Here is an 18,318-nt window from a genome sequence, read left to right as displayed (position 1 = left end):
GCAGCAGAAGCGCCCCCCCTCTTTTAATAAAGAGTCCTTTTAAGCCATGTAACAATGTTTTATTAAGATGGGATAATGGTCACGGGGCCATGCTCTGTGGGTCAGCTATGTTATGAAGTTCATTGGAATTGTTATTGTATGAATTCATTTATGAAATGTTATATTTGATAAATTAATTACTTAATAAAACATTGTGGCCAGTTTACACCAGTAAATGTTGTCAGTATTTATTTATTTAAGGTGATGTGATGAAATAATAGAAAATGGGCCTTGGCTGTGATTTTCCATCAAGGCCGACCCCTAAATGATGTCAGTGGTGGTTCTAGATGGCCCCATACACCTTACATTATTTATAAATCCGTCACAACCAGCAGTTTCAGCTAATCAAAGTCTAAAGCAGCGCTTCTCAAACTTTTTCTACTGGAGCCTCACCCAGCAGACCAGGGCAATCCCTGGGCCTCACCAGACTGACTAATAGGGCTGGGGCCTCATCATCTGTTGTGAAAGTCCATTTAAAAGCTGAAAATAATACTAGAGCTACCTTTCACCCATCTCCCACGTTCTATATACTAATAAAGCAATAACAAAATAAATTAATAATGTTGTTAAAATGGACATTTTTGCAAACAGCTAAAGGACTGTACAGATCATAGGTTACTTTTGTGAAAACTGACTCCCCAGCTGGGCCTCACCAACAACTAGGGGGCGCCTCACTGGTGAGGCCCGCCTCACAGTTTGAGAAGCACTGGTCTAAAGTGTATGGGAATTGTACTTAATTATAAAGGCATGGCTGATTGTTTCAGAAACAGTGCCATGCTTGCCCTTTCTGTGTCTTGCATTGCAGCTCAACTATACTGAATGACATTGAGCTAAGCTAAAATACCATGTACAGGCTACGTCTACACACTGTCATGATGACAGCCATTTTTAGTGGACATCCATCATTTAACAGCAAATAACAGCCATTGTTTAAAAAAAAAAAAAAAAAAAAGGCTGTTATTTGATGGCCGTCTACATGACTGTGTTTAAACATAGCCGTAGCCAGTAGGCAGCTGTGGTACTGTTTTCAGAAGAAAGCAGACTTTTTTTTTCTAATACTGTACAATTAATAAAAAAACAGACCTGCACTGTGCACATACATTTCTAGTGCTCTCCGCCTACACACAAACTGCACACTAGAAACAAATGTTACTAGGCACTAGTCTACTGAATGCAGCAGTGCATATACCTTCTTGTCCTTTCAATAAATCTTCCTTTTCTGGATTTAATGGAGTTGGGGGAGGTTTTATTTGTAAAGCCAACTCCGGGTCTATATCGTGACTGTAGCTGATGTAGTACATGTGGCAATTACATCGGGAGATTATTCTCTGCACTTGTTGGTTTTGTTGAGCCTCAGCTGGCTGACTCCAGTCTGTAAGAAACAAAATAAAAATGTAAGAAATATGAAAAGTAAAAAAAAAAAGCATTTCTGCACAACCGAATTAGATTTCACACAAACAAAAAACGTTCCTAACCTGTGGTGGTGCTGACCATGCCACCAACAGCTTGTCCACTCTCCATAAGCTCCTGCACAGAGTCCAGGTTTCGGTGACGATGCTCCTCAATGTTCTTGACCTGAATTGACAAACAAGACAACAGGGCAATTACACTAAACACTATAGGGCAATAAGCAGCCTCAAAGGGAAACGGTGGTCAGTCAGTTTTCCTGTACCATAAGGTTTTCTGCCTCCGGCTATATTTTTACTTTCTTGTTATGCCACCCAGTTCAAGAGATATAGGGATTTTACCATTTAGCAGAATATCCGTACTTTTCACTGAATTGGCCAAAAGATCTGCTGTAAAGAGTAGGGACAAACTGACCTCCAACCAACGTTGCCCATCTTCTCCATCGCCTGGATTGCTCTCAGTTGTGGCAAAGTACTGCATGCTGTCAAGCTGGCATGTCCATGATGTCTTCTGCTTCAGGGTGTCTCCATACCAGGAAGGATGGTGCTGGCACTGCAAAAGCTGGGCTTTAGCTGCGGACACAATCACGCAACCTTCAGTCTCTGCTCCTCGAAGCACCATCTGTCAAGTCAAGACAAGAAGTGCAGACTATAATAACCAACATGCATAAGAAGGAAAGATAGTCAATTGCTTCAACACTGTAGTATGCAATGACAATCTCTTGTTCATTTATATTTATCCCTAGAATTCTAGAATACATATTAATTAACTATAAGTAGATGCAGAAGACCATCTAGAAAGAAAGATTTTGAGGGGAAACATTAAACCCCTAGTGTTAGAGGTGTAACTGTAAGCTTCTGGATCCCAATAAAATATCTTGCCTACCATCCTTTCCCCTTAGGAGCCGAGGCCCAGGTGCGACCGATACCTTTTTTTCATGCTAGATTCAAACAGGCAGATCTTTTTTGGAGATAAATGTAGTTTGTATGGTTAGCTTACCTTTTTGTTACTTAGATTCTATAAAAAAAATAAATAAATTGCATGTGTCATTTCTTTGTCATGCTAGGAGATCAAGTATCAAGGAGGTGATGTTAAGGGCCCTATTCCACCGGACGATTATTGTTCAGATTATCGTTAAATCATTCGAATCTAAACGATAATCGTTCGGTTGAAATGCAGTTAACGATTAACGACCGAACGAGAAATCGTTGATCGCTTTATAAGACCTGGACCTATTTTTATCGTTGCTCGTTCCCAAAACGTTCGCAAATCGTTCGCATTGAATAAGACATCGTTCGGTCGATCGCAATAGATACGAACGCAATAGCGAATAAATAGCGAAGAAAAAACGATCGCAATTACGATCATAAGTAGCGATTATCGTTCCATGGAAATGAGTGAATGTGTTCAGGTCTTTCGCAATAGCGGTCATTTGAGATCGCTAACGATTATGCAAACGATAATCGTCCGGTGGAATAGGGCCCTAAGTCGCAGCATGCACACCACCTCCTTTCCCTGCCCCGCCTTGCCATTAGTGATTGGCTTCCAGGGCTTGGATTCCAGCACAGACTCACGTGCGTCCATCAAGGAAGGCAGGAAAGGGGAGGAAGAAAGTGTGCATACTATGACTTGGCACCGCCTCTTTAACACTTTATCTCTAAGCTTGGCATAGAGCTGATAGATCCCCTTTAATATTCTCAATTCTCCCTTTGAAAACCTGTGCTTTATTCTATAGCGTCAGTCATTTTACAATATCTTACCTAAAAAGTTTGTATAAGATTTAAAAAAAAAAAAAAAAACATGACTGGTTTCTAAAAAAAACAAAACACGTTACACGTGTCTACAGGTTGTGTGTGATATAACAGCTCAGGCTGGTTCACTTCAATGGAGCTCAGCCTTAACACCGAACACAAGCCATGGACATGTGTGGGGCAGTTTGGGGACAAGAGCACTCCATTTGTCATATGTTCGACAATTGATCCAGTTATGCTGCCACCAATGCCTACCTGGCAGTTTACCAGCTCTATGAGCCAGTTGTGGTTATAGATATCATTATCTTGACAGGCAGCTTTGCCGCACAACTGCTCGCTCACTCCAGACTCCTCTTCCGTAAAAACCACAAACTTATCGGTCTCTTCAATGAGCTTCTGCAGCATGTCTGCTCCTAGAGTAAGCCAAGGGGACAAAAGCAATCAGCGGGTGACACAAATACTGATATGCCAGCCAATGTCCCTTTACATTAGTTATAGTAGATGTAGCAAACAGGGGCAACAAATCGCACCTCCTGATGGAGATCTCTCAGTCCGTCCAGTAACAACAGGCGGTGCAACCTTTCTGGATGGAGGAAAGCCACGCATGGAGCCACGTTTTATTTTCTTAGCTTGCAGCTGAGTGTCAATTTTTAGTCCTTTTAAGGCCTCAGTGGAAAGATTGCGCTTTAATATGGCTGCTTTCTTGTAACCGTCATACAGCCCAAATGCTATATCTCTATTTAACGTTGTCCATGATGCACGAAGATCAACCAGGTGCAGGCGATGGGTGTAGGTAGGGTTCTCCTCACCAGTGGCAGACAATTCCTGTCAATCAGTAAAAGAAAATGTTGCTTTAAATTGTACAAATTTATAGTTATTTCCATCGCCATTTTTCTATCACTCACACCCAATACAGACACAAACTTTATGAGGCAGTTTGAATGATTAGACCACGACCAATCAAGAGAAAGAGCCGTTCTCTCCCAGCTCTGTGTTATGCAACCTGGACAGCTGCATAATATAAGTCTATGGGGTCATCCAGGACAGACAGAAACAGAGCAGGGAGAGGAAAGCAGAGCAGTGCAGACTTCTCCCCACTTGTTCTTCTAAAAGGTCGTGGCCTGAACACTCAGACCCTGACCGATCAAAACTTTAGACATGTCTCGGTGCCTTAGGGTTTAAAAGCACTTAATACTTTTATTTTCTTACCTGTCTTTCATAACTCAGTGAAGACAGGCTGAGCAAATGAGTTTTCTGCACTAGATTGTCAATCTGGTGGTCTGCGTTCTCATCACAAGCAGATGCCATAAGATGCACAGTTACTAGGTTCAGTTTGCTGGTCATCTGCGGCACGCTCCATTCTGAGATTAGGCGACGCATTACTGTACCAGCTGTTGGAGAAATAAAGCCTAGTTAGAAATACAGTACATGGTAAGTATGAACTGGCAAGTATGCATTTTACAGAATAAATGATGTTCAGTAAGTCTGATGAAACTGAACGAACTGTAGTTTTGTATGAAGGCTCCTATCTAATCAGTGTAAACATTAGTTAGGATACAAACACTACATAGGAATTTACTACCAATAATAGACAGGTATCAACTTGGTGGGCTAGTTTATTTAAAGCGTTACTGTCGTTACAACTTTCAAAATTTAAATCAACAGTACATGTGATATAAAGCAAGTTTGCAATTTACATTTATTATTATTTTTATTATTATTTAGTTATCATAGGAAACATGGCACTCTAAAAACCTGTTTTTATGCTCCTTTTTTCTTCAAAGAATCTAAACACCGGAAGTCCTGTGTATCCCAGGCCATCTGGGCGCTGACAGAGAAGGCAGTCATGTGACTGATGGACACATTGAGCTGTGACTCTGTACTGGACAGGACTTCATGTGTTTAGTCTCTTTTTACAACCAGCACAAGACTAAAAAGCTTCAGGAGACTGGACCTGGATTCAGCTTTGTATTACAGCATGATAACTAAAAATTAATAATGAATATATATTGCAAACTTGCATTATATCACATCTACTGTTGATTTACATTTTAGAAGTTATAACGCCAGTGACACTAAGTCCATTCATTAAAGGAATTATACCAAGATTACAACTTATCAACATTACACAGGACAGGTGATATGTAGCTGATCGATGGGCATCTGAAGACTGGCACACCCACCAATCAGGAGAACGGGGGTTGAGAATACTCAGCAACACTCGATTCTCTTGCTATGGGCCTGCCTTAAATGTAGAAAGCATCACTGTGAAAAGCAAGTGAATGCAGAGAGTGCAACTGCATTTACTTGGGGGAGCAAGGAATGCCCGTTCTCATGTTCAGTGGGAGTCCAACTGTTGTGATATGTAATAAGTGATAATCTTGGGATAACCCCTTTGTAATCCTGCTGATAGTACTAGGTTTACTCATTTTGAAAATAGGGGATTTTGCGAGTACCCACAGTAAAATCCTTTCCCGTCAAATTCCTTATTGCTGTTTGTACCCCCAACAACATAAGCGAAGAAATATACAAAAAAAAAGAAAAGAAAAAGAAAAACCTTTTTTTTTTTACATGTAAAGGCTTTTTCTCTACACCTTGTGATCTATGTTCTCTTAGATTTTTTTAAGACCTTTTTCACATAAAGTAACATGATTAAAGTCTTTCAGCTTAGCTTTAAGTAGTTCAGCGAAAAATTTTATTAAAGTTTTGCATTGCCTCCCAAAAGTTATACAAATCCTTAATATACACTTATTACGGGAAAGTCTTATAAAGTGCTTTTTTTCTCTGCACTTACTACAGCATCAAGGCTTCATTGGCTGCTGGAGAGGATGATGGCGGGGGACACTGAGGGACACAGGGCACTGGAGGGACACTGAGCATCCCTCTGCCATCATCCTCTCCAGCAGCCACAGCCCGCACAGCTCTGGGAGTCAGGTTGTGACATCACCATGTTATCCAGGAAGTGAAGCCTTGGTGCAGTAGTAAGTGCAGGGAAAAAAGCATTTCCTGTAATAAGTGTATATTGGTGATTTGTATAAAACTTTTGGGGGGGCAATGCAATACTTTAATAAAAATTTTTCACAGGACTTCTTTAACCCCTTAGCGATCCATGACATATCTGATACATCATGGTGCCGCGGGGGGTGTTCAGAGAGGGGTCCCGCTCTGAACGGCGCTGATCCCGTCTGATATGTGCAGCTGGGCAGTGCCTCTATTAGCCGGCGTGGGTCCCGTTGCTGCGCCGGCTAATTAAGCCTCTAAATGCAGCTGTCAAACCTGACAGCTGCATTTAGAGGCTTTACGCCGCAAGTCCCTGGTGCCTAGTAGGACGGATCTCCCCCCCCCCGGGGGGGGGGGGGGGGATGGGGTGAGATCAGTTCTGCCCGCGCAGATCCCAGCTGACGCAGATTCTGACGCTGATCCCAGCTCGGCAATAGATTGCTATGCCTGCAGCAGGCCAGTGCAATGTATCACCGATGTAATCGATCTTTGCTGTGTATATACACAGCATTGATCTCTATGAGAGATCAGTGCTGTCTATATACAAGTCCCCCAGGGGGACTTCTAGTTACAGTGGTATCCTAGACCAAAGGATAAAAGCGTTATAAGCCTGGGAATAGAGCGATTTTAAGGAACATATATTTGTTAACAATGGTTTGAATTTTTTACAGGCCATCAGATAATATAAAAGGTATACATGTTACATATCGTTGTAATCGTCACAACTTGAGGAACATGCGTAACAAGTCAGTTTTACCATAGGGCGAACAGCATAAATGCAAAACTACCCAAAATCAATACAAATTCCTTTTTTTTGTTCAATTTGACAGCGCAAATTATTTTTTTTCCGGTTTCGCTGCATAATTTATGGAAAAACAATGCCTGTCATTGCAAATTACAATTGGTTTCGCAAAAAATAAGGGCTCATGTGGGTCTCTAGGTGAAAAAATGCAAGTGCTATGGCCTTTTAAACATAAAGTGGAAAAAGCAAAAGTGCAAAAACGAAAATCGGCTTTGACCTTAAGGGGTTAAATTTATTATACCTATGAGTGGTCTGAAGCTAAATATTTGCACTGTTACTTACCTTGTGGGATAAGCCTCTGCACTCCGCGAGTGAAGATCTCTCCCTGGCTGCATTCAACCTGAATTCCACGCTGCTGTGCAAACGATGCCCAGTAGTGGATCTGTGGACCAGACAATGACACAGCAGTTGTCATGGACTTACATTATTTTATTTTTTGAACTTTTAAATAAGGAATCATTTAGTCCAGACTACACACCTGCAGTTGTGGAAATAAGGCAGTGTATGAAAGCTGCTTATAGTGCTGGCCCAGCTTCTTTTTCCCTGGCTTCAAGTTATTAAAAAGCTTGCCACGGCAGATAGGGCGACTCACACTGCTCCATGTTGCCCAGAAGTTCTGCATCCAGCGTAAGGTACTGCTATAAAGCAAGATGCGAGGCTGGCACACCTCTAAGCAGAAAACAGTGTTTAGCATTGAGTTCTTGAAAAGCGTTAATTCTCCTCCAAAAAAAGAGCTGTTTCACTCAACCAGAACTCTACTTTGTATTGATGAGGAACAGAAACTCCCAAACAGCGCTATCAAAGTCTATAGGACTGACTACAAAGTAAATGTGTCAGCTGCGGTTTAAGCTCCGAACTGCTGACACTGTTAGATGGTTGTAAAGTCAAGGAGACACATGGTACCTAACATATATTTACCTGTGCTTCAAGGACATAGAAAATGTTTGTTTTTTATTCTACATTGATTATTTCTTTCTTATGAAAAAGCTAACAACACACGCCTGACAGGCACTAACAGTATTACAAATAGTACAAGTTCAATAGACACAGGAAGAGCGATCATACAGCTGAGCTATCAGGTCCTCATAAGCTAGATATCCTCAAGCTTGCGCAACCACAAGGATATGGAGGAATGGTCTGGACATCTCCACAGGACCGGTATGTAAGCTCTGGTGGTGCTGAACAGGTGAGTATGGAATGCCAATAAGTCTCGAATATGATTTAAGAGATACGTAACAGGAAGTACGCCTGGATTACACCTAACATGGTATAGATAAGGGAGAGAGGGAATGACTTAGCGGACCAGAACCTAAACAGAGAGAAGGTACTGGAATTTGAGAGATCCTTCAGGGCTGAGAGGGAAGGCCAAGAAGAGTCGTGAAGAAAAACTAGTAGCCCTAAAGTTACCTAATTTGGCCCACATGCAAAATACTGGGTCTTACAAACCCAGGGGAAAGGGTAATATTAATAGAGATTAGGGAGACCCACACCACCCTGTGACTTCGGTCAGAGTATGGACTTGCCTAACCAAGGGTATTTGTGGGCCCAGATAAATTTTGTGAGCAGGGATGAGAGTTGACGAAAGCATAGGGGCAAGCTAATTTGCACAGAAACGTTGCATAGAAATTGTGTTTATCCTTAGAAAAAATATCCAAGAGTTTTTCCTAAGCTCCTAAAGTACTGTAGGCTATAATGCCTTCTCTATCCCTATGACTGTCAATCTCACACTGAACTTTCCTATAACACGATGCTCTGGATCCTTGTTCTATTGGTGGGTTACCAAGCAGTGGTCGATACCTCTGTAATCATACATTTATCCTGTGGGTAGGTAATATGTTGTTTTTTTTGTGGTAAAATTCCCTGTTCTAAGGATATGACACAAATATCCCAGATTTAACTAAGGTATAACTGTTGTCTCCCACAGCTTCTGGCACATATCCAGGTCCCCTGTGCATAAAGACACGGCACCATATCTACTTTCATTAGGTCGGTAGACATGAAGTCAGACATTAGACTAATGCAAGACCCTATAATATGTCAGAAGAGGTAGGAACCCTTACACTTAAAACTGTTAGTCCAGTAAATATGTTACCTACCGGTATGTGATTGTGTTAAATCCATTTTGATTGAGAGTATGAGGTTCTCGGAGCGGAAGGCACGATAAGAATCATGAGGCTGAATGGCAGAGAATTCTGCAATGCTGTCAGGGGAGCGAAGTGCTACACTATGGTGATCATGTGGGTTTCCGTGGCACAGCCACTGCATATCGAAGATCATACTGAGATCCGGCAAATGAAGGAAGCAGCAATCATCATATCTATAGATTATAAAACATGTTTTCTGGAAAACTGTTGGCGTACATCAAGTTTATCACATACACTAATATGTTTAAAGGGGTTATCCAGCGCTAAAAAAAAACATGGCCACTTTCTTCCAGAGACAGCCCCAATCCTGTCTCCAGCTTGGGCAGGGTTTGGCTGCTTAGTTCTATTGAAGTGAATGGAGCTTAATTGCAAATCGCACCTGAACTGGAGACAAGAGTCATGTTGTCTCTGAAAGAAAGTGGCCATGTTTTTGTAGCACTGGATAACCCCTTTAAAGCCATACAGTCTGAATTTATCCATATTTTATGGACCAAATGTTTGCAAGTTCCTTTTTGGCATTAGTCTGAGCAGCATACAGTACTTTTTTCATAGTTGACTTTCTAATACAAAGGTATCTCCTATAAAGTATCATGCAGTATACCTGTAGTAAAAGGCAGGTTATGCAACTGAATGGCATGTAATAGTACAGATCCAAGCTATATGTTTCACACATGCTGACTATGCACTTTTGGTGCTTTATAATACAGTTATATGTCTTTATATGCATTCCTAAAAGTATGTGTATAATAAATCTGTAAAACTCTTATGGCAACTGTAAGTGTGACAGATTACGTAGGGTTACATAAAGAACAATTTAGCTTCTACCACTCACTTGGAAGCTGTGCGTACATTGACATCTAAGTCCCCTTTGAAGATGAACTGCCCAGGATTCCAGGCAAATTTCAGCCGATTCCACTCCCAGTGCATGTTCTCAGTGGTATTATATGGGTCCTACAGGAAGGAAAGGAAACAAACTGCATTTATAACATTTTATAGAAACAAAACATTCCAAACGTTGCCTTAGCCATAACCTTTACCTCAGTTGCCAATTGGTGAAGATTGGCTTGCTCAATGTCCATGCTGAAGTGTCCATGAAGCAACAACCTGCTCTTATCCCACCATGGCAATGGAGCACTAGGATCCACAGAAGGTTTGGTAAGAAGGTCAACATACTGCCCTACCAAGGTCCAGGCTGGGTCCCAACATGGTCCCCAAACTATGGTGTATAGCTGAATTTCAGCTGCAAAACAAACCCACAGACACATGTAACTATCTCAGAACTTATTAACTAAAAACTCTAAAAAAGAAAATTTTGGTACATCCAGAAGATAAGCTATACATGCCTCATACATGCAAGCTCCAATTCTAGGACCCCCACTTTTCAGATCAAGGTTATTTTTCAAATCACTGTTCTTTAAGTAGTGATCAAAAGGAATGTGTGAATTGTACACAGAATGTAATCCTAAAGAAGATAACATCCAGGTCAGGTTGTCCATGCAAATACTGGCAGTCAGTAAGCCCATGAGAGCAAGCAGAGGTGCAGGTTAAAGGGAACCAATAAGCACAATTGTAGCACAGTATAGAGCTATTGTGCAGCTTGCGGAACACATCAGCCGCAGCTGCAGCTTTATAAGGGTGAAAAATAAGTTTTATTATGCCATGCAAGGCAAAGAGAGGGGCGGCAAATAGTCATCTGGGCGGGGAGCCGCCAGTGACTAGTCGCGGCTCTCTGCTAGTCAGCATGCAGCCTGGGGATGTTGACAGGCAGAGAGACCAGTCAGTGGCCTCTCTGCCTGTCAATCAGCCCCGCAGAGCATGCTGACAAGCAGAGGCACGGGCAGCTCCCCGCCAAGATGACTAGTCGCCGCCCCTCTACTGGCATAATAAAACTTCTTTTTCTCCTACTGTTGCAGCTGGTGAGCTCCACGAGCTGCACAATAGCTCTATACTGTGCTGCAGGGAACCATATCAGCACAATCGTGCCGACTGGTTGCCCTTAAAGGGTATTCCAGGGAAATCTATAATTTAGCAATGGAAAGGGTTAACCCTTTCCTAATATACTTACCTGTCTGTTATTGGCCCCCCAAGGAGATCTCCGGTCCGGTCACGTGAGCGTCCAGCTTGCCACTCCCGGATCCTCTGTCCTTCCGGTTCGGTGACGTCACCACCCGGCCGGCGTCTGCTGTCTGGCACTGAACCCTGACTGGCTTGGTAGCGTGCAGCCAATCAGGGTTCAGTGTTCTGCATCCCCTGCTGTAAGTTATCAGGGTTTGGGGGGGCTCAGTGCCGGTGTCAGAACTACATTAGGGCAATGTGAGGGGTCCCTGCGGCATTACTTCATTCATAGCCACCAGACACCTGGAGCGGAGCTATGAATGAAATAATGCCGCTCACCGCATCCCTTCCCCTCCCGGGACTCAGGGTCAGTATCGCTGATCGGCTGCTGCTGATCCCCCCCGGCCCCCCTCCCTGTGTCCCTGTCAGATCTCTCACCCCCACCCCCCAGAGCGCGCCGAGATCGGGGCCAGCGCGCTCCGGGGATGGGGGTGAGAGATCTCTGACACGGACATGGGGGGGGGGGGGGAGGGGGGGGGATCAGCAGCCGATACACATTACTTTGCAGGACTCCCCCCTCCCTGTGTCCCTGTCAGAGATCTCTCACCCCCACCCCCGGAGCGCACTGGCCCCGATCTCGGCACTGATCTCTGCACCTGTACTCAGTCACAGTCTCCTGCCTTAGTCACACAGCGCCTGTCAGCTGTGTACCCCCGGCTGCTTGATGCAGGAGATCAGAGGTGCAGAGATCAGGCCAGTGCGGCAGCGCGCTCTGGGGGGTGGGGGTGAGAGATCTGACAGGGACACAGGGAGGGGGGCAGGGGGGGGGGGGGGGCTCAGCAGCAGCCGATCAGCATTACTTTACAGGACTTCCCCCCGGGTTTCAGCGATACTGACCCTGAGTCCCGGGAGGGGAAGGGATGCGGTGGGCGGGATTACTTCATTCATAGCTCCGCTCCGGGTGTCTGGTGGCTATGAATGAAGTAATGCCGCAGGGACCCCTCACATTGCCCTAATGTAGTTCTGACACCGGCACTGAGCCCCCCCAAACCCTGATAACTTACAGCAGGGGATGCAGAGCACTGAACCCTGATTGGCTGCACGCTACCAAGCCAGTCAGGGTTCAGTGCTCTGCTGCTAATAAGAAAGACAGCAGACACCGGCCGGGTGGTGACGTCACCGAACCGGAAGGACAGAGGATCCGGGAGTGGCAAGCTGGACGCTAACGAGACTGGACCAGAGATCTCCTTGGGGGGCCAATAACGGACAGGTAAGTATATTAGGAAAGGGTTAACCTTGGTTAACCCTTTCCATTTCTAAATTATTGATTTTCCCTGGAATACCCCTTTAAACCTGGGGAAAGGCCAAAGAAGTTGTTTAACATAAGTTTGAACTTCATACAACTATACACTGAAATAAGGAAATGATACAAAGCAGGTAACATTGAAGAAAATACATTTAAAAGAGAAAGCAGGTAAGCACTAGCCAGTGTCTTGCATTTTTAATAACAAAGCTAGATATCCAATTTAAGATGAAAAAAAGGTAGCACAAACAATTGTGAGTACTTACAGTGAAAATCATGGAAGAATTTCAGTGGCGGCATGTTCCTCTCCACTGTTGAATCGCCCCACGGAGCCCCTAAATGTACAACTTGCTTTCTCCGTGCATTGGCTTGTCCAACCTGCTCAGCCCCGAGCAGCCTCCCAGAAAGATGCCAGTCCCTGATCTCAAAGAGATATCTAGGATAGTCCCGGATGCGCACTTAAATAGAAGAGGATGAGAAACTGTTATCATCAAGACTTTGTACTGTAAAAATGAAATCTGAGACTAGAAAAAAAAATACAACACAAAAAAAACAAAAACATTTCAATCTCGGATCTTAACATTCGTAATAAATATAAAAGTAAATCAACTTTTTCTTTGATGCATTAACTTTTCTGCTGAACAAAAAAATTGTCCATGAAACCTGCAGTAGAAATATTAGTTCTAGATACTTTTTACACACTTTTTAGTTGTGTTTAAACAAGGAAGGGTTTAAGATGTGACACCATGAAAATGTCCAAGGATTCTGGCAACAAGATTATGATGTCATTTAAGCTAACTAATAGTTGGTATAAACTGTAGCGCAAACAGTGTAGCCCCATGAACTAAGCTGTTTGTCTAAGTCCCAGAATCTTCTGCTTCCTGACCACCTCTTCTGGATGCAAACGGGCTTGGCAGCCCTCAATCCGGAGGTAGGTGCGGATCCCAGAGGTGGGACCTGCATCTAGGTCAGGGGTAGAAAACCTTGGCTCTCCAGCTGTTGCAAAACTACTACTTCCATCATGCCTGGATAGCCACAGCTAAAGCTTTGGCTGTCTAGGCATGATGGGAGTTGTACTGTAGTTTGTTATAGTTGTGGGGGACACTTATAGCCTATCCTTTGAATATGCGTAGTGGTCCCAAAAAACTCATTTTGTGCTTTATTAACTTATGAATCGGTCCGATAGCTATGCAAATAATATTACATGCCAAAAGTTGGGGAGAAGACTGCAACTGAGCACTTTCACACCCACCAATCCATAGACTTTCTATATAATCCATCACCTACAGCGAGGAGAGAGAGAAGGTGAAGAAGAGGCTAGCTGAGAGCTTTCTCCTGATTCATTCTAGTAAACAGAGGAGGTCTCAGCACACAGACCCCGAATTATCATAACTTTTGACAGGACATGTCCAAATCTGAGCATGTTTATTATACAATGAAAATTCTCTAATTGTCTATAATGTTACGTATTAATTCTTCACAGGTGGTAAGATTAGTTAGTTTAGTTAGCAGTCATTGGATGGAAACCAGTCCAGAAAGTGTGTTGCTAACACAAGCATTAGGCTCCTTACACATAAAATTTCTATTACACTAAGGTTAAAGTGACATGTGCCTTAAAACCACAGTTAATATTTTTTTCTCTGGCTAGGACTCATGGCAAGTTGCGGGCAAAGAACAGAGTGTCTCACTCCAGGGATGATGCAGTACGGCCGATGTCAGTGAATGGGGTCAGGCTGTCACCCCACAAGTAACCACAGTCTATGTAAGCCAAAACCAGAAGTGCAGCATCAACAGGAAGAAGTATAATGGAAAGATTTTCACCTCTTTGATATATCGTTCCACTTCCAATTTTGGTTTAAAAATACTGATGCAAAATACTGACTTTGGGTGCCTTCACACGTACCGTATCGCTGCGTTTTTATCGCTGCGTTTTTTACATGCGCGTTTTGATTTTCACATGATTTTCATGTGAAAATCAAAACTCACATGTAAAAATCACACCAAAACCACAGCGATACGGTACGTGTGAAGCTACCCTTTAAGGGAAGTTTTTTTTTTTTGTTTTTTTTTTCTATCAAATTTTAGCTATATAAAATGATAGCTTCGACCCAATATGCATGATTAACGTATTTTGTAATGCTTTTGTACTTCACTATTCAAAGTACACTGTTCTAGGCTATCCTGCATGTTTTTTTGTATAATGTTTATAAAGGACCAGAATCTGACCATTATATGGAAGAACTCACCAAAAAATGTTTTGAGCGAGCACTTCATCATGCGGCACCACTGGATCACAAGTGGCAGCCCCTCAGGGGGAAAAGGACTGATGCTGTCAATGTCCCTCATATTCTCCAACACTTTGTCCAGCCCATGCAGAGACTCATCTGCTAAGGCCACTATTTCAAGATCTGACATAGTCCAGGTTAGAAGAGACTTCCGCATGGGGGTATTGCTGTAAAGGCGACGGGATCGCTGGATGTAGATTTCTATGTTTTTCCTTTCCAAGGAAGTGTAAAGCTCCTCAATTTTTCGGGCTGGCAATAATTCTCCATGTTGTTTGCGCAGAGCAGCAACCTTGTCATCAAGCAGCCTTAACCTCTTGGCACTCTCTTTGCTCTCATCTTTCATTAGCTCGTAGTTATCTCTCAGTTTCACCTCAAAGACATCATCCAAGAATGCAAAGGAAAACTGTTTAACTCTTAGTACAAGGTCTGGAGGAAGAGGCTCTGGCTGAGTCCTTGGAGAACGATGGAGACCTTTCAGCCACTTCTGCACCCCTATGGCCTCATCAAGAATACATGAAAAGTCATAGCGGTGAGGAAACTCAATGGTAACACTGTTAATATCCAGAACCCATGCACGATTCCTCTCGGTGAGAAGAGAGTTGAAGTGGCTTCGATGAAGCAACATTTCTTCCAGTTCAGGCATTCTCTGTGCCTCAACCTCTTTAAACGAAAAGATATTGTGACCGTCAGCATTGACGGTTATTTCAGGGGATCGTAGCTGAAGGGAGCCTCCGTGCTGGTTGAGCCAGATCCTCTGAGCTCTGAACAGGAAATGGTTCTCCTTGCAGACGGCAGTATGTACCTTCACAGAACTCAACTCCACTGTTATCTGCATCCCCTTCCGATGAACACCTGGACTTTCTGCTACTGGATGTTGTGACTGCTGAGGTGAATACTTTCCTGACGCATGTGCATCTGAGCCTGACAGCTGGGTTGTCCTGTCTAAGGTTGTCAACAGCAGATCCTTGCTCTGTAGAGCAGACAATGTGTGCTGATACAAATACATGTGATCCCAAGGACTCCAGTGCAAAACCAGCTCTTCCTGACACTGCACCTGTAAACAGCAGAAGAATGTTACCAGCAGGCTTGTTTTTCATTATAGCTGGAATCACACATGCAGTTTTTGATGCAGTTTTTTGAGCCAAAGCCAGAACTTGATCCAGTAGTGCAGAAAGGAGAAGTACAATCCTTTTATTTCACATATATTTTAGGCTTTGGCTCAAAAAACTGCACTATAACTATGTGATTATAATTATGTGATTCCAGCCTAAGTAAAATCACCATGTTAACAATCCATATACATTAACTTACAGTGTATGTGTTGGGAGAATCTTAGAGTGATATTACATGGCCCGATGATTGTTGTAAGTAAGGGCTGATCAGTTTCCTACAGAGCCTATTACATGGCTCAAGAATAGTGCGCGGGCATCATTAGTGATGTCCGTGCAGCCCTTGCTTTATGTAGAAAGAAAGTTATACTTACCTGTCCAGGCTCCCCCAGTGTCCTGCTGCCTTTTCCACACTCACCGCAGCAGCTACTGAAGCTTCTAAAGGGACAGGCCGCTCAGCCAATCTCTAGCCAAAACAGGACAGGGCCAGGGATTGGCTGAGCAGCCTATGACTTCAGAGGTAGCTTCATAAGCTTCAGCGGTGGCTGTGGTGAGCGGAGGGAAAGGCAGTAGGACACCGGGGAGAATAGACAAGCGAGTAGAATCTTTATTATTTTCTTCATCAGCTGTTGGCCGCACCAATGATTTTTAAAAATGTTGAAAGGCAACAATCGGCTCCTCGGCTGATCATTGTCTTTATTACACGTAGTAATACCTGCCCAAATCGGCAGATCATCACTCCGTGTTAATAGGTCCCTTAGGATTCAACATGTGATACTATATCCTAAGAAGATAGGAATTTCCCTGTAAGAGAGCTATAATACATGGGATAAGCCTGCAGAACAACAAAAGAGGGACATTGCGCACCAAATATTTAGCACTTTTCTAAAAATAACTAAGCAAACGTATTCATATATAGTGTAAATGCTGGCAGAGAGCATACAATGTAAAAGCAATGCTTGACAATACATGCACACAGAGTTTAAAAAAGAAAAAAAAACTGCCCATCAAACAGCGTTCGTGTGTTCTCTCTAACATGACTTTTAAAATTACAAAAAATTGTATTAAAAGCGTGCTACAGAAACACTTGCTAGGAGCAGCTGAGTATAAGGCCGCATTCACACAGACTGTGAATCACGGAAGCTGCGATCAGATGTATCATGTATCATAATGATGCTGGCAGCTTCAAAGCTGTACAAATCTTTGTGCTGCTGTATTGACACAGCAGCGTAGCTGTGTCAGTGCAGTACCACAAAGCTTAAACTCATTGGAGCTCACAGCATCATAGCGATACATGATGCCGGGAGGTCTGTGATTCCAGTTTGCAGCTTTGTGATTGACAGACTGTGTGACTGCAGCCCTAGCCTCAAAATCAGGAAACATTTCAGAATTATTCTAGTCAGCATGTTTTCTATATAGGGAAGTCTGAGTGCTAGGCAGGAGAAGGCATACATGTAAAACATTAAACTGCAATTAAATCTTCCCAGTCTTACCTCTAGAGCATGAATAGTGGTGTAATAAGAAAAGGACAAAATGGAGAAGTAGAGTAATGGGTCATTCTGCTCCACAGCGTTACAGCACGGTTCCATTTTATCAGTGATGGACTTCAAAAGAGATGTAGCCACACCTTGTAGGCTCAGACTGCAGCTCTCTGCACTTCCTACTAGGGTAAGTAGGTCTATCCTCACCTGAGCAGCACCTTCAAAAGGACAAAGATACATTTAGTTATATACATTTATTAGTGTAAAGACGCAAAAAAAAATAAAAAAACAAAAAAAAGATAACTAGAGATACCTGTGTATATATCCAGCTATTGCTTATGGCTTAAAGGCTATGGTACTGTAGATTATGAAGTTTCTGGACAATAAGCATTGGGTGACAAATGCAAATACGCATGGCCCTGCATTTTTCTCTTGACAGTGAAGTTTTGTTAGCCTCCATTCACTTCACATTTTGGGGATTTGTTGCTGGTATATATTGCAATACCTTTACGCATTAACTGGTTATGTGGCCCCACAACGTCATATGAAAGGAGTCTAAGAATATGTTCAGACCGCTTTTTAGGTGTATTTTGGTATGTGAAACAGCTGTATTACACCACAAAATTCATCTATTTTGCTATAGAACATTTATATTTTAAAGTGAACTCCATGGGAAAACACTGCACCGTTCACAGGTTTATTTCTTTTGCACATAAATGCCTTTAAATACTTGAAAATGGCAAGCAAAGACCCTATTTATTATTAAAATTTGTGGCTATTTTCACACCATATGTTTTTGGCTTTTGGATTGACGTAATTTTGGAGGCAAAAATATAATATAATTATGGCTGTAATTTTAAAAATAAGGCTGTATTTTTGCCTAAAAATGATGGTCCTTGAAAATTATGGCCAAAAAAGAAATGTTGCATGAACATTATGCAT

At 42.8% G+C, this 18,318-nt stretch overlaps 1 protein-coding gene across 1 annotated transcript in view; it reads right to left on the bottom strand.

The window, feature by feature from the left end:
• Positions 1-18,318, bottom strand: part of BLTP2 (bridge-like lipid transfer protein family member 2) — a 51,569-nt gene that overhangs the window by 13,126 nt on the left and 20,125 nt on the right. The window contains exons 15-28 of the mRNA XM_069945984.1: positions 17,389-17,594; positions 14,748-15,840; positions 12,768-12,959; positions 10,181-10,383; positions 9,976-10,094; positions 9,096-9,316; positions 7,478-7,668; positions 7,282-7,381; positions 4,407-4,588; positions 3,728-4,022; positions 3,453-3,610; positions 1,861-2,067; positions 1,515-1,614; positions 1,229-1,411 (exon numbers count right to left, since the gene is read on the bottom strand). Of these exons, the coding sequence (XP_069802085.1) occupies positions 1,229-1,411; positions 1,515-1,614; positions 1,861-2,067; positions 3,453-3,610; positions 3,728-4,022; positions 4,407-4,588; positions 7,282-7,381; positions 7,478-7,668; positions 9,096-9,316; positions 9,976-10,094; positions 10,181-10,383; positions 12,768-12,959; positions 14,748-15,840; positions 17,389-17,594 (3,450 nt within the window). The remainder of the gene's footprint in view (positions 1-1,228; positions 1,412-1,514; positions 1,615-1,860; positions 2,068-3,452; positions 3,611-3,727; positions 4,023-4,406; positions 4,589-7,281; positions 7,382-7,477; positions 7,669-9,095; positions 9,317-9,975; positions 10,095-10,180; positions 10,384-12,767; positions 12,960-14,747; positions 15,841-17,388; positions 17,595-18,318) is intronic.

This window comes from Dendropsophus ebraccatus, chromosome 11 (assembly GCF_027789765.1).
Source record: "Dendropsophus ebraccatus isolate aDenEbr1 chromosome 11, aDenEbr1.pat, whole genome shotgun sequence".
Classification (NCBI taxonomy): domain Eukaryota; kingdom Metazoa; phylum Chordata; class Amphibia; order Anura; family Hylidae; genus Dendropsophus; species Dendropsophus ebraccatus.
This window is presented reverse-complemented; position numbering and strand designations above follow the sequence as displayed.